The 16,504-nt window shown below is 40.2% G+C and overlaps 1 protein-coding gene across 4 annotated transcripts in view; it reads left to right on the forward strand.

The window, feature by feature from the left end:
- Positions 1-16,504, forward strand: part of TAOK3 (TAO kinase 3) — a 115,797-nt gene that overhangs the window by 31,453 nt on the left and 67,840 nt on the right. For 3 of the 4 annotated variants that reach the window (XM_088143227.1, XM_088143229.1, XM_025165776.2), the window contains exons 2-6: positions 3,132-3,241; positions 7,260-7,468; positions 11,050-11,121; positions 12,340-12,441; positions 13,841-13,886. In XM_088143227.1, coding sequence (XP_087999353.1) covers positions 7,349-7,468; positions 11,050-11,121; positions 12,340-12,441; positions 13,841-13,886 — 340 coding nt within the window. In that variant the 5' untranslated portion in view covers positions 3,132-3,241; positions 7,260-7,348. The remainder of the gene's footprint in view (positions 1-3,131; positions 3,242-7,259; positions 7,469-11,049; positions 11,122-12,339; positions 12,442-13,840; positions 13,887-16,504) is intronic. The other variant, XM_088143228.1, reaches the window with a different exon arrangement.

Consider the following 16,504-nt stretch of genomic DNA (forward strand, 5'->3'; position numbering starts at 1 on the left):
ACAGCTAGCTTTCTCAAAGCTGTAGATGGCCGTCCATCTTAAAAAAACCCAACTCTGAGCAGCTCACAGCTATTTTAAAAAAAGCAATAAAAAGAATGAAAGCAAAACATCCTTCTCCAGTGCGTCTTCAGATTAAACATTGAAGAGATTGTTCCCAATTAAAAAAGGGAAGAAGTGGCTTCTGGCATGCCAATTGTATAGTCTATAATAGTGTTTCTCAACCTTGGCAACTTTAGGTTATATGGACTTCAACTCCCAGAATTTCCCAGCCAGCATACTGGCTGGGGAATTCTGGGAGTTGGAGTCCACAAATCTTAAAGTTTCTAAGGTTGAGAAACACCGGTCTATAACAAAATGATGGCAATCAGAAATGAAACGATTGGGGGGTACATTTGCCCTTTATGAAATGTGTCTGGTTCGTGTTTCACGTGCTTTCAGTGGACTTGAATTGCTGGGCTATTATAACTATTAAAAACAAAACCCTAATTTACCATTAAGAATGGAAATGAGTTCTGCAGATATAAAATGCAGTAAAAGAGCTGCCTATTGAATTAAAGCAAGATCAGCTGAAAGGCTGAAAAATGATTGCCAGAAGAGGCCATAGAAGTGTTGAAAAACATCAGGAGTGCGCTAACCGTCAAAGAGACTTCCCAAGCATTCCATAACGTGGAATACGGCCTTAGGAAGGCTTCCTGTCTTGGTTGACCATTACAAGTAACATCATGTTAGCACTCAAGAAAACTCTTTATGAATGGCTTGTCTGAAGATATTTGAATATATATTGCTTTTACCTGCGTCCCAGTGTATGTATGAGCTGTTCTTAAACTCACTGCTGATTGGTACAGTTGAAGAATATGAGTCTGACTCATGCGATTTGGATAGCTGTCCTCCCCCAGCAAACATGTAGGGGGGAAGAGCTGGAGAAAAGGCATCTGACGTCGTAGACGCACCATGGTTGCATTGCTACAGCACTGAGCCAGGAGTGTGGGCAGCAACCATCCTTAGTCATATTGTCAGATGCTTTGCAAACAGTCATTCTGCGACAGACACACTATAGAATCATGCTTTGGCAAAGAGAAGGATGGACGAAGAGGAAAGATCCTCAGTCAGGCTTAGTATGAACCAGAAAACTGAACATACCAGAGCATCTCTGTGTCTTTGACAGTGAGTAGAAGCACTGATGTAGTACTTAAGTGTTGTACTGAGGTTGGGGAGATCCAGGTCTGAGTCTTCTTGGAACACACTGAGTGACTTTGATCGGCTGTCTTCTCTTAGCCCAGTCTTCTTCTCAAGGTGGTTGTGAAGATAAACATTGCTGGTCTTCAGCTCCTTAAAGGAAAGGTGGAACATAAACGTAAGAAGAGAAGAAATAAAAGTTAGCTCAATCTTGTTAAAGGGCTGAAGGTAGCTTTCCTGTAACGTTGAAAGGACATTTTGGTTGCTGTCCTACCCTGGGTCTCCCCGTGATGCAAGCATGCAGTGACATAAGGAGGCACACGTGCCATTCGCTTGCTACAGGGCTCAGTGCGTGCTTCAGATTAGTTCTGTAGGGTGAAGTATTACCAATGTCAGCATCTGGTATGAGTTGCAATGATGCAAAAAATGCTGAAATGCAGTATCATGGTACAAACGATGGCCTTTCATTCTTGCATCCAAGTCTCGGGCCCAAGTTCCTAAGTTTGCACCGCATTGCCACAATGCATGTTTTGTGTTTTGCATTGTGATGTCATTTACGCCCCCATTCTCCCCTCCTCTGGTGTGCAAATTATACTCCTGCAGATAAGGCTGGTCTTGCAGCCCATTCCTCTTCACATTTCTCTTCCTCAACACTACAAGGCGGGGATTCTCAAACGGGCAGTCACCATTTTTCAAAACCTGATTCAGCTCGTGCGGGCAAAGGGGGAACATGGTCAAAAAATTGCTCTGTGCTTCGCTCCTCTTTTTGCCTGCACTAGCTCAAAGTGGGCAGCTGTGCTCCTGCCTAGTTGAGAACTCCTGTGATACATAGATGAAATTGTAATTATTAAAAGTAAGTGGCGTATTTATTTCTTGCTCAGTGAAAGCTTTTATTTTATTCACTGGGGGGTCTGCACAAAGTTTGGGAACCCCTGCTGCAAACTAGGTGATATTTCCATCTATATCTTCAAGCCAGAAAGAGCCAAAAGCATCCATTTAAAGAAAAGAGTTTATATCTGAATTTGCCATACCCTTGCCTGTAGCTGTTTATATGGAAAGCTGTTGAAAAAGTTGCTTGTCCAGCTGGTCAAGGCACAAACTCTCATTTGATGTTTCACTAGATGTCAGAGCCAAATGAATTGATTTCTTTCACAGGTGAAGTGGCAAGAGTCATGAAGAGTAATTTCTGTTCTGGGCAATTGGGAAATGCTAGATGTGGTTGGCAGAGGACAGGTAAATGCCAAGTTTGTGAATGAAAAGGGTTGTTTATCAGTGAAAAGCGTTGTGGTACAGCTTCTCTATGGCTTTGGCTTGATGTTCATACCTGGATATGCAAATACACCTCTTTCTCATTTAAAAGCCAACTGGCCTGGTCTTGAAGTTATTGTTGTTTGCTAACATATTTTTAGTCATTGCTTTTGGTGCTGTGAAGGCTAAAATCCTCCTCTCTAGGATCCAGCGTGCTGTTGATAAGACAAAAAGAAATCGGTTCCTGCTTGCATTTTGACTACAAGTAGTCCCCAGATTAAGAATGCCCAGTTTAAGGACAACCCATAGTTAAGAATGGAGCCTACTGAGCAGAATTTGAGTTAAATACACAATGATTCGAGTTAAATACACAACGGTTTGAGTTCATTACACAATACTACTTATACAGTATTATACAATGATGCTGTTCCAGCTTACATACAAATTCGACTTAAGGACAGACCTTGGGAACGGAACTCGTCCTTAAACTGGGGACTGCCTATAGTTGATTAAACAAAGTTCTCTTTTGCTCTCTGCTTTTACATGTCCCCTTGGGTGAAGGAAGGAACATCTGTTTAGAAGAGGAAAATGACCAAGAAGTGGTTAAATGGTAGTTCAATAAATTAGTCAAAAATTGCCCATGATCTAAAAGATGTTGTGCAGTGTATTGCTTATTTTAATTACTGCTGCTTTCCCCATCTCTGCAGGACAGAAGGTAAAAGTACACAGAGCCAACAGAAACACCAAGGGAAAAATCCTGATGTTTTGCCGAAATGAGTTTGAGCCATAGAGTATGGTTAATGCCATAATTATCCAGGTATGTCAACGGTTTGAGCTTACGTCTTGCTGCTATTACAATCTTCTGTGGAAGCTGGCAAAAGGTCCTTTGGGAGGTCCACACTTCTCAAGGACAGGCTTTGCCTTACGTCATGTAGTAAGTAGTCCTGATACTGAAAATGAAAACATGAGAAACCAGGGAACTTGTGACACCCCTAGAGAGGGAATGAGATAATTAAAGGCCGGAGTGACCTTATTGCTAATGAAATGCATATTTCATCTATGAGAACATCTCCAAAATTCTGTTCTCCTTTAAAAAAAAATATCAGAAGCAAATATTCTTCCATCAAATTGAGCAGGTAGAAAAAATCTGTAGAAGTTCTCTAGCTAGCACGAAGGAAAATGGACAATAGCAAAAACTGTATCAAGATTGGAGAAGACAAGTTTTATGGATCCTACAGATTGTTTTAGCAGCAGTCTTCTCCTTCTGTCTTGGAGCATTTCATAGCTATTTATTCAGTTATTGACTGTTTTAGCAGCAGTCTTCTCCTTCTGTCTTGGAGCATTTCATAGCTATTTATTCAGTTATATTCACCACTGTTTCCAAAATATCCCAATTTTTCTTAGCCATTAGATTTCTCCCATTCAAATGTATATGATCTGCAGAAATGAGTCAGTTGAGACGGGTGATGCCATTTCATTCTTTATTCAGGCCTTCAGAATCCCAGCATCTTATGTTCGTGTCCCAAGACGAAGCACAGACATATATAGGTCATATTTGGTTTTTTTTTGTTTTTCGATATAATTTTTATTGGAGAAATATTTAACAAGATAGAAATTAGAAATAGAAATATAAATATTAGAAAAGAAACAAAGAAAATAAGGAAGAATAATGAATAAGTAAGAAATAAAATAGAAAAAGAAAAAGAAAGAAAAGATTATAAAGAAGCAGCTTCCAAATTTTTTGACAGTGGTTGTAAATGCATTTATATTTTACCCTTTCTCTCTAAGGTTACATCATAATTTCCTTCTTTCCACAAGCTACCTTCTCTAATCCTGAAACCCATAAATCACAAGTTCATTTTTTTTCTTTTTTCAGCAAAATGTCCATAAGGGGTTTCCAGTCACTGATAAATGTAGTTGTTGATCTTTCTTTAATGAAACAAGTTAATTTTGCCATCTCTGCTAGTTCCATCATCTTCCCCAACCAGTCCTCCATGGTGGGTTTTTCAGAGTCTTCCCATTTTTTCGCATATAATAGTCTCACAGCAGTAATCATATATAAAAATAATCTTCCATGGCTCTTTTCTATTTGACTGTCCATTAATCCCAACAAGAAAAGTTCTGGTTTCAGTTGAATGTTGATCTTTAAAATTCTTTGTATCATTATATGCATTTGAAACCAGAAATTTCTGGCTTTTTTACAAGTCCACCAAGCATGATAAAATAATCCTTCATGTTGCCCACATTTCCAACATAAATTTGAAGTACCTTTATACATTCTAGACAATTTTTCTGGAGTCATCATATACCATGTATATAGGTCATATTTGTGAAGCACTTACCCTTCGAGTAACTTTAGTCCTTAGCTAGATTCACACATCATACCAGACCAGAGGTCCTCAGAGTTTTTTGTGTTGTAACCCCCTAAAAAAATTAAGGAATTTATCTCAGTGCCCCTCCCCCATGAATAAAACAAATGACTTCACTGAGGTTGGGCAAGAAATAAAGATCCCCCTTGTAAGAATGAAATGTTAATAAATTTAGATACAATTCAGGTAAAGCCATGATAGAACGTTGCAACTTTATTACAAACCTTTGCATTGGAAAAGGACAGTAAAGCAAATAATAATAGTAATAATAGTAGTAGTAATAATAATTTATTAAACATATATCCCAACAACTGCGTGGCTCACAACCATCATACACAACAATCATACAAAGACTGATTAATTGTCAGGTTTATCCCAAAGAACTCCAAGAGACAATGCAAAATCAGTTCAGCTGTGTTTATTAGCTACAACCTCTAGCAAGAATCTCCCCAGACTGAACCCTAGCTCCCAAGCCAGCCAGCCACAACACCCTAAATTCCTCAGGGAGGTGCCAGCCTCATCCTCTTGAACTTCCCACACTCTTGTGGTGAACTAAGAACACGCTTATCTCCCTGAGCCTGGCCTCCATAATTCCATTCCATCACATCAATTCGGTATTTGCCATCAAGTCATTTTTGACTCCTAGGGACCACAGAGATAGATCAAACAACGAAATTGCAATAACATCGATAAAAGATAAAGATAAAAGATGGCAAATGCGAGGAAGTGAGGGGTCTCTCTCTCCCTCACTGAAGGCCGGGGGAAGAGTCAGGTCTTCATGGCTCTTCTAAACAAGAGCAGAGTGGTGGCCATCCGAATGCTTCCTCAAAGGTGCATTCTGGGGTGCCGATAAATGACAGTGTTTAATCAAAGGAACCTGCAACATGCCAACCCTGCAGGATTGAATTGGCTGGGGAGATGCTATAGGAGATGGGCGGTCCCCCAAGTAACCAGACCCTATGCCATGTATGCCATGGTTATAGGTAACCACCAGCACCTTGAATCGCATCTGGAAGCAAACCAGCAACCAGTGAAGCTTGCGAAGCAGAGGTATTACATGGGCATACTGAGACATGCCCATTACTGCTTGTGCTGTCGCATTCTGGACCAGTAGAAGCTTCCAGGTGGTCTTCAAGGGCAGCCCCATGTAGACCGCGTTGCAGTAGTCAAGTCAGCTGATAAGCTCCCAAAAGCTTCTGCCTTTTAATATGATTTGCTACTTGGAGAAGGTGCTACCAGGTGCCTGATTTTTTTTTGCCACTGTAGGCTAACACGGCTCTTCTAGTCAAGGGAGACTCTTGAAACAGCAGCAATAAAAATATTTTAAGTCTGGGGAAAAGACAGCTAATATATCTCTGATTCTTCCACTGCTGCTGGAGAAACCAAGAGTAATGTATTCTCTAGATGCCCAAGGGTTCTTCAAGGGATTAAATCAGGAAAAGGGTTGCTTTTCCCAGGTGGGTGCTGCTCAGATGTGTTGGAACTGCAACTCCCAGAATCTCTTAGGCAGAACTTGGAATTAAGAGGTGCCAGGTTGGAGAAGCTTATCTTCATTTGTTTCTGCCCATCCAGTGCGATGAAGCAGGATGGGTGCCCTCTGGGTTCCATCTATAGAACAATGTAATCTTGTGGGACCCGGGAGGGATGTCTTCTTGGTTGCAGTACCTGCCCTCTAGAATTATATCCTCCTGGACATTTGGGTGGTTCCCACCTTTATGAAGTTCTGTAAATTACTCAAAACCTTGTTTTTCTCCCAGGTCTTAGATTACACTGGTTGTATAGCCCCTTCTGGTTAGTTTACTTTTCTTTAATTTAAGATTGGGTGTTTGTTCTTCTGGTCAGTCATGCTCTTTTATCCCTCCCTCCCTCCCTCCTTCCTTCCTTCCTTCCTTCCTGCCTGCCTGCCTGCCTGCCTGCCATCCAGAATCATTGAAGAGTTGGGCGCCCTCGAAATTTGAATGAATGAATGAATCAGTCAGTTGCAAAAATTGAGATGCAAGTGCTAATGCTCGAAATAAATGAATGTTGTTTTAGAGATTTTTATTGATTTGGATTGATAACTGTAATAATCGATTATAGAAATTGATTGGAGTGTGCTTAGATCGTTAACCAAAGACTGAGCTGCAGGAAATAAAATAAATAAAATTAGAGCAGAGTACTTTTTCAACCACGCTGCCTGCTTATTTATTTTTTAAAATATGTACTTCTATCAAATCGCCTTTTGTTTTAAACTTCCTTTAACCTTCAGTCCACTTTCCAACAGAAGGGCAGCAGGTAGCTTTTTCAAATTCAGTAAATAAAGTTGAATACTCATAAGTAACGTTTAAACTTTAAACTATGGAAGCATGGAAAAGCCATTCTCCACACCCCAAATAGCTTTTCAGAATTTCTGTACAGAAAGGACATGACCAGAAAAGGCCTGGAAAGACATACTTGAGTTAACTCCCCCCGTTTTTCTCCTTGAAGGTTCCGAACTACTTGAAAATCCCATTGTCAATGAAGGAAGAAACTATCTTGGACTTTAAGGTGGGGACGAGGTCCTAATACTATTCAACATGCGCAAAGGGATGCCAAAAGATCCAGATATTGCGGAGCTATTCTACAAAGATGATCCTCAGGAACTATTTGTGGGTTTACATGAAATTGGACATGGAAGTTTTGGAGCGGTTTATTTTGTAAGTAGCTTTTGCTCTCTGTTCCATTCCTTTAGGGATACCGATACTCCTCACTTAGCAGCCGTTTATTTAACAACAGTTCGAAGTTACAACAGCCTTGGAAAAAGTGCTTTACAACCTGTACTTGCACTTATGATCGTTGCAAACTGTTGCACCATGACCACGGTCACCTGATTGCAATTTGCAACTTTTTTTGCGATGGTTCTTAAGCAAATCACTGCAATCATTAAGCGAATCATGTGGTCATTAATCAAATTCCGGCAAAAAAAAAATGTCTATTGGCGAAGCTGGATTTGTTTAACGGCCACATGATTCGCTTAACAATAGTGGTGATTTGTTTAACGGCCGTTATGAATATGGTCGTAAAATCAGGTCTGGAAACACGGTGACTTGCTTAACGACCATCCCGCTTAACGGCCAATTTTCCAGTCCCTATTGTGGTTGTTAAGTGAGGACTACCTGTATATATTCCCCTAAACCTGAAGTTTGCTATCAAGAATTGAAACTGGACCATTCTCTCATTCTCTCTCTCCCCCTCTCTCCCTCCCTCTCCCCCCCCCACCTCACAAACATTTCAAGATGGCACCCACTTCTGAGATAAAGGAAATGTGTTCAATGTCTTTTAGATGCTTGTTGCTACTGTTCATTTTGCAACATTGGTAACTGGTCAGTAGTTATAAGGATCGGCCTTGTCCCATCAGCTACAGTTTGGGATTTTTGCCTTTGGCTTTGTCACTGCACAATCAAAGTTTGCTTTCTGTAGGGGGACCAGTAGGTTGAAATGCCTGGTTTTCCATCTCTTCCCTCCAGTTTTTCTGTACACTCGCTCTCCCTATTCCTAGACATGTATTGGTTTCATCAAATAAGTAAAAGTGATGGCATTAGCATCAGATGTTTAAAAGTGTTCCACCAGTGAAGCCTACGTACACCCACCATTTCTTCTCTGCAAATGTTCCCCTTGTTATTTATCCTGGAGTAAAGGCTTTCTAGCCCCACGTTTGCTGTCAGAATGCAAGCTGGTCAGCTTTTACAGCGAACAACATGTTGCCTGGATAAAATATTCCTGTTGCCACTGAAAAGGGTCCAGAAACTTATCCTGATTTGCCCCCAGATGTATACTAGAGAAGTAAATATTATTGCATTGAAGCTTGGCTTCCCATTGAAAGTGAGAGTAGGGGGTTGCATCTGAGAGATTATAGTTTGCCTAAATAACCCAGTGAGTTTGTGTCAGGGATGACCCTTGGATCGGGGATGCCCTGGCCCTTATCACTAAAATAATTTATAGCCGTGCCCTAGGACAACTTCCTGCTTTGGATTGCTTTCACCTGCAAAAGATGGCTGCTTATGTGCTAAGGTGCCCCAGGTTTATTGCTCACCATATTAGTTCTGCTGCTTGGCAAAAACAACATAGTATTCCTGAAAAACGAAACCATGCCCCTTAAAGGTGCACAGCGTAACTTAATTTGTCTGATCAGGCCGCATTAGGGAATGGCATTCTTCTAGGAACATTTCTTCTTCTAGCCAAGAAGGTTGCATCAAGCCACCTCTTGCCTCTTTTCTCAACATCTGGAGCTTACTTTAAGTGCTTACAATGAGGGGAAATAATTGGCTATGACTTCCATCATGGAAGGTAGTCTTCACACCTTCCTTTTCATTAGAATAACATGTGGAGTCACACGCTGAAGCTGCTAGTCTCCTCCGGTTCTCTTTTCTTTATTTAAATTCCTATATGAGACCGGTGACAACTGGCATTATGACCAATCTCTTGGATTAAACAGAACTATTTTCCCCCAAATAATGTCTTCTCTTCCCTATAATTAATAATGGTCTGGGGATATTGAATAAGGGACTAGGTCAGCAAAAGTCAAGTGTTTCATTCTCTCTGATGTCGTGAACTCTTTCTTGGAAAATGAAGCTGCTGGTTTTGTATCCTCCGGAGTCCCGTTGGTTCAGGTGGATGGGAGGCAGTACTGCTCCCTCAGTGCTGTAGGATGAAGCAAGAGCTTAATGTGATTCAATTTGGCTTTCTTAAGTCTAGATTGTTGACCTGGTTTCTTGGTCTGAGCAACTTAGTGACTCTCCCTGCCATCCAAAAGACCTAGATTTAGGGGTTGAGTAGCAAAGTGAAGACACTGATTAAATTATCCACGAGAGTCAAAACCAAATGGGATTGCAGTGAGTTGCCAAAAGATTCATCCAACATACAAGGGTGTTCAGCATAGTTTAAGGACAAAGTTAGGCACAACTTCTCAAGCATACTGCTGAGAGCAGTAACCATAAAAGAGATTTTGCAGTAGTAATAGGAAATTCAGTGAAAACATCAACCAGGGCTGCAACAAAGAATGACTGCCTTTATAAAAAGGAACTATTTCTATGTTAGGAATCATTAGGAAAATAGAGGAAAAGGGGCAACTAAAATGATCCTGAAAAAAGTTCCTTAGTTTAGGGACCAAAAAGTATGATACAGATTTAAAATAGTATAAATGATCTGGAAAAAATGAGTAGAGTGATGTTTCTCATTCATTCATTATATTGGAACTTGGACCCTCATTCATAATACTTGAGGAGATTAGGGACGTAAGTCATAAACTGGAATTCACCGCCACGCAATACTACTGCAAAAGTTTGAATCTGCTTCTACTCCTTGATGGCATCATCAAGTTGATAATTCATTTGATACAAAGGACACGATTGGCATGTAAGGAAAAGTGTGGTCTTTGTAGAAGGGAGGGACACCTGCTGGCATCTTGGTGTATTCAGTTTGTGCAGTAACAACCCTACAACTGGTAACTCAGCATTGTCTACTGAAGGAGGTCTCCAGAACATGTCAACTTTACTGATCCAAGGAGACAATGAGACCATAGTCAAGGAAGCAAGATTACAACCAGCTTGGAAGATGCCAGTTTTTTATTTCTTGCTTGTCCAGAAAGGAATAACATTCAGACTAGAAGCAGCAGATAAGAGACAGGTTCCAGTCCCAAACTGCCCTACCCAACCTTATACAAAACCACACCATGATCCAGAAACTCAGGGAATCTCCTTGTTTTTGTGGTCCCTTTCTCCACTCTCCAAAGCAATTTAGCAATGCTGTGTGAAATATTCTTTGAGGATGCTCTTCAGCATCGTTCCTTAACCTGAGTGGTGTCTAGATATGTGAACTTCAGCTCCAAGAATTCTCATCTGGAGGGTGTACTATTTAAGGGAGATTGTTCTTGAGATTATAAGCAGCAGCAAGATAGTTGATTTCAAGGTAAAATTTCATTCCTGAATCAAAAAATTCCAGGTTTGGAATTAATGCTGCTGTGTGCATTAAGCACTCGAGAAAATTAATTTTGAGGAACGTGCACCTAGAAATTCGAATACTAAGCAGGCACATGCTCTACCTTGGCCAATATTGTTGTAATTCTTGTATGGATGACTTCTAATATATAAACCTTAACATAGAACTGAATTCACTCTTAATTCAGGTTGTCTACTGATCAGTTAAGGGTGTCAGAAGGCATCAACTTTCTTGACCTTAGAAGAAATGAGAACATTCATTAAATTTTATTTCTCTCCCCTCCCTCTTCTTCAATTTCCAGGCCACCAATGCCCGCACTAATGAAGTGGTGGCAATCAAGAAGATGTCCTACAGTGGAAAACAAACGAATGAGGTAGGAAGGACAAACTTCTGCAAAGTCTCAATCTCCAGCAACACAGAAATGCTGCAAAGATGCATATCGTTGGCTGCTGCTGTAGAAAAAGAAAGTAATTAAAATAAAATAAAAAACTGGATCAGCATTGGTTGGTGAACGACGTAGGCTAGAATTTGAATGGTTTTCAAACACTGCAAAGATTTCCAGGTATCTCAGGGGCGGTGAAAGTATAGGTTTGTAACAGTATCTGAACTCTGCATCTCTTTTCCGTCTCTTCTAACAAATCTATTTTTGGTTTTGGTCTGCTATGTGGTTTGCTACACATTTGTACCCTTGCACACATATGTGCCATGTATATGAGTGTATAGGAAATTACTGTCAATATTAGTATATTTCTGTCCTCTCTTCATTAGCTTAGAGTAACATACAAAATTCTCCTTGCTCCTCCAGAGTGATGTTCATGAGATGGTAGGCTGAACTAAGAAATTGTGAAGCGCATGAGCAAAAAGAGTGATCTTGATCCTACTCCAGTTCTCCAATCACATTTATTCTCTGGCCCTCTTCCATCCTTCTCTTAAGTCCTACCCTCCTACACTGTAGAATCCCTCTTGTACCTGGGTTATGCATCAGGATTTCCCCCTCCACTTTGGAGAACCAGCTGTAGTGTTGCACCTTGAGAAGGTTGCTATGGGCGAAAGTAAAACGTTTGATGTTACAGTAGTTGCTTTCAAATCGAATTCAGGGGGTTTCTTTTTTGTTTTGCACATTCATCAGATGTCATAGGCCACATAGCATTGTGTCCTGAAACTACTCCTTAAATGTGCCCATCTGTTCCTGGGTCAACTCTAAGCCATAAGTCCAAAATCACATCACACGTTGTGTAGTATGGTACTATGAGTAAATAAGCAATGTACTATGTATTTTAATGTGTGCTACAGCATTGCGTAATTTATTTTGATTACTCTGGGTAACTATTAGATTTGAATAAGTGCCTTTTGACCTTTGTATCTTAAAGAGATAAGGAGTAATTAACATTGCCTTCTAACCGAAAGCCCAAGAAACGATGTCACTCAGTCCTAAGCGATTCCTGGTCATAAAACTCATTGTGAAATTGCAAAAAGCAAGCCCTTCTGACCTCACCCCAACCATTTACCAGTTTTGTCATCTTTGGGATTTTCTAGATAAAGTGAACCCGGATGTTAAGTTTCTTCCCTTTCTTCCCCCCTTCATCAACAGAAATGGCAGGATATTATCAAAGAAGTCAGATTTTTACAACAGCTGAAGCACCCCAACACCATAGCGTATAAAGGCTGCTACCTGAAAGAACATACTGCTTGGGTGAGTTTCATCTACATGAGGTTTTAAGTCCTGGAGCTGTTCTGGGCAAGGATTGTTTCTAAAATGGCTTGAACATAGTGCCGGATCTTTCATTTGTCTTTCATTCATTGGGAAAACGTTACCAGAATTGAGACATGACTTCTGGGCTTCTGTTGTAATTTAAGCTGCAGCCCTAACAGGGTTTCTCAACCTCAGCAGGTTTAAGATGGGTGGACTTCAACGCCCAGAATTCCCCCAGCAGAATGGTGGCTGGGGAATTCTGGGAGTTGAAGTCCACCCATCTTAAACCTGCTAAGGTTGAGAAAACCTGAGACCTAATGAAGTACCCCAGATGAACAGAAAATATTAACTTCTCAGGCTGTGTCTTCCCATCTCATTCATTCTTGAATGTCTGCCCATGCATTATAAAATCCAGAATGTATTTATTTATCAAATGTACTGTATATGGTTAAACCTAATTCTAATTAATCTATGCAGTGAAACTTTGGGCGACAAACAGAATCAAAGCATATCAAGCCATTAAAACAAAGCAACTGCAACAACGAAAACTGAGCTGAGGCCCCTATCAAAATCTCAATTCCCACATATCTCATGCACCCACACCAGAGCTCCAATAATTAACGTCCTCTTGAAGGTCTTCAAAAAAAGGCAATAGAGTTGGGGCTGTCCACATCTCAGTGGGGAGACTGTTCTACAAGGCAGGTGCCATAACAGGGAAGGCACACTTCCTAGGACCCACCAAGTGAAATTGCTTCACCAATGGGACCTGGAGCATGCCCACTCTGTCAGCTTTGGTGGGATGGGCAAAAATTATTGGGGATGGGCATTCCTGCAAGTAACCTGGCCTCATGCCAGGTTATATAGGGCTTCCTTTTAGCTTTTCCATTACTGTATTTGGAGGATGGGAAATGGTCATCTTGGACGTTCATCCCCACTAAACTTTAATTAGATTGTCACAACAGGCACTTGTGCCTTCCCTTACTGGTGGTAGAATCCCATTGATTTTGATTGACCAGTATTCATCCACATATCAGTTTCCACAGATATTGTTGAATGTTTGTCATCCAAGTTGATGTGAAGCTTCTACTAAGCAAAAAGTAAAAGTCCATTTTTGGGGGTCATGGCAGATCATTTCCATATATTTCCTGACAAACCTGATCATGGCATGGGCCTCTTGGAATGCTGTGATTCCCAGATGATTCTGGGAAGTGTAGTTTCAGGCAGCTGAGACTTTGTATTAGAGATGCCACCCTTTTGCACATTTCTCCAAGGAGAAAGGATAACTATCGATCTGTTTTAGGGCTTATATATAAGAACTTTGAATTAATGCCACCACGATCTGTTGTCTGCTTGCCCTGTCTACTCATTCATGGATGTATTTCTTTCTACTTTTTCACAGTTAGTGATGGAATACTGTTTAGGATCAGCTTCAGATCTGTTGGAAGGTAAGCGTTTTGATATCCATGCTGTATCTTTTAGGCAGTGTGGCTGAGCCTTTTAGAGGATTACGTTCCCCGACAGCATTTCTTAGGCAAATCACAATTCCATGCAGATAATGCCAGATCCTTTCCTCTTCAGTAGATGGATGGTTTCTGTCCTATGCGCCAAATGCCCATTTGGCTGACTGTTTAGTCTGAAAGTTTCCAGGCAGCCAGATTACGTCTGAATTAATGGTGTGGGGTCTGGTTTCCATCTTTTCATGCTTCTGCTTGATGATGGCTCATTATGACAAGAGAGTGGGGTAGGTCAGGACAGTGTTTCTGGGCCTTTTTCTCCTAATCATCTGTTGCCAATTTCCATCACCCCGGGTCCAGCCATGTTTTATTTCTGTAGTTGGCAGCTGAGCTGACAGATTTGGCTCAGGTGCCAAGAGACTCTTATCCAAGATGATTTCCTTGCACAATATCTTTACTTAAAAGCTTAAAAGAATTGCCTCTCTTTCTTCGGTGGTACTATGACAAATTCTCTGTGGGGGTTTCCCACACTCTTTATTCACTGCGTAGAACCAGAAGAATGAGATGTGGAGATGATGGGTTCTTTGAGCAGGAGGAAAAAACATGGTTTTCCCAATTTTTCCAGTCTACATTTTAAATGCTGGTGGGTTATAGACTTAGAACCCGTAGACCAGAAATGAGATGGATCCATACTTAGCCCCAGTTCTAAACATTCTGTGCAGTTGAAAGGAGCGAATCTGCCTTTATTCAACCTCATTCTACCTTCTAACTACTGAGGTGATGCCATTGTGGATGATCAGAAGATCATTACAGATGTTACTGGATGCCTTAATACGAAAGTGGGCAGCCTAACCCTAACTCATTTTTGTAGTCCTCGGGGTCTACTGAACCTGAATGCTGAACCTTGACAGTACCATTCCCATCCTTTTGAGGTGGGAAACAAAGGCACGCTGTAGCAATATGCCCTAAAATTGGCACATTAAAAAACACTGGAAAAAATCAACTCCCAATCCAAGTTAGCCTCCAGGCATAATCGGGCTGTATCTACTTTGTAGCCCTCGGTCTCCCTTACTCAAAAGTTAACTACAGCTCTTGGCTACTAAAAGCTGACTCAGCCCAACTTAAATAAAAGCCTTGTTTGCATCTTTTTTTACTAATAGCTTTATTAGAATTTTTTTAAAAGAACAATAAATAACTAACAAAAATTAATATTAAGAAAATAATATAGAAGGAAAGAAAATTTAGAAATGGAAGATGTAAAAGATTAAAAAAGTGTGAAAGACAAAAAAAGAGAAGAATTGGAAAGAAAAAAAGAATTGACTTCCGACCTTCCTCACAACAGATATAAGTAACACGATACATCCAACTCTTACTCTAAGGTTAAAACATAACTTCCATTATTTCTATTAATCCCTATTATTTCTGATCATCAAATCCATACAACAACATTTCATTGTTTTCTGTAGCTCGCAAAAAGTCCAAAAAAGGTTTCCAAGTAGTATTAAAATTACACAATGTCTTATCTTGAATCAAAACTGTGAATGTTGCCATCTCAGAGAACTCCATGGCTTGTTTGCATCCTGTTGAGGTCAACAGTAGCATCGATTCTACCAGCCTGGATCCAAAACAATTGCTTAAAGAAGATCTTTTCATATTAGGGTTATTGTCCATCTTTTTCCCAGTACAAATGCAGAGTCATTACTCTGCATTTTGTCCACATGTACACAACTATCTGACTGAAAATAATTGGACAGACAAAAAGCTGAAAAGTCCACAGAGACCTTTAGTAGGGAGACAGAGGAAAGGAGAGATATACAAACCTTTCTTTCTGCCTTTCTGTGATAGTGGAACAGAATAATATCATCCCCAAATAAATGAAAACTGGACAATCATTTCAAAATATTTACTGCTCCACAAGTAACAAGTGGTGCTTGGTTGACCTTAACAGCGGGTAATCCAGATAAGAGAGGTCATCTTTCATAAAAGCCTCCAACTGACATGGATCCTTCATTGATCTCAATTTACAAATTAATTTTTCCAAATATGAGCCATCTGTTTCCCCATCAGTGGAGTCTCTGCATGCTTTTAGTGTTTCGAAACGGTTATGTTGAAAAGTGTTTTGAAAATGTGATCTAAAATCCGCCAATTTCATTAGCATTTTTTTTCTTTTTTAAATTTGGGGTTTTTAAAATAGATCAAAGGAATAAACACAGTGCTGTATATAACAGATTGCTTTATGATTGTACATCTCATGTAAAAATCTGGGACAAAAAGTGACAACAGGAGGACATTTAATTCATAGGTGTAGTAATGAAGATTTTCCTTTAATTTTCTTCAACGCTAAGATATTGTTTTATCTATTTGGTAAGCCCTACTTCGTGTGGAATCCAACACGCATAGATAAATTTCAGGGTAGCTGAATGTATTTGTGAACATTTTCTAACAGGCAGAGAAAGAATCAGCATTGACCATGTTCAAGCTTCATACAGGTGACTAATTTTGAAGTCTTCTATGGAGGAAAAGAGCATGCCATGTTTATATGCAGAAAGGGACATTCAGATGTAAAGAACACCACTGGAGGATGTGCAGAGTTTTTCTTTAGAGATTTC

The sequence above is a fragment of the Python bivittatus genome, unplaced genomic scaffold (assembly GCF_059951505.1).
Source record: "Python bivittatus isolate LINGU-HERP-01145 unplaced genomic scaffold, Pbiv_v1 ctg000280_np1212, whole genome shotgun sequence".
Lineage (NCBI taxonomy): Eukaryota > Metazoa > Chordata > Lepidosauria > Squamata > Pythonidae > Python > Python bivittatus.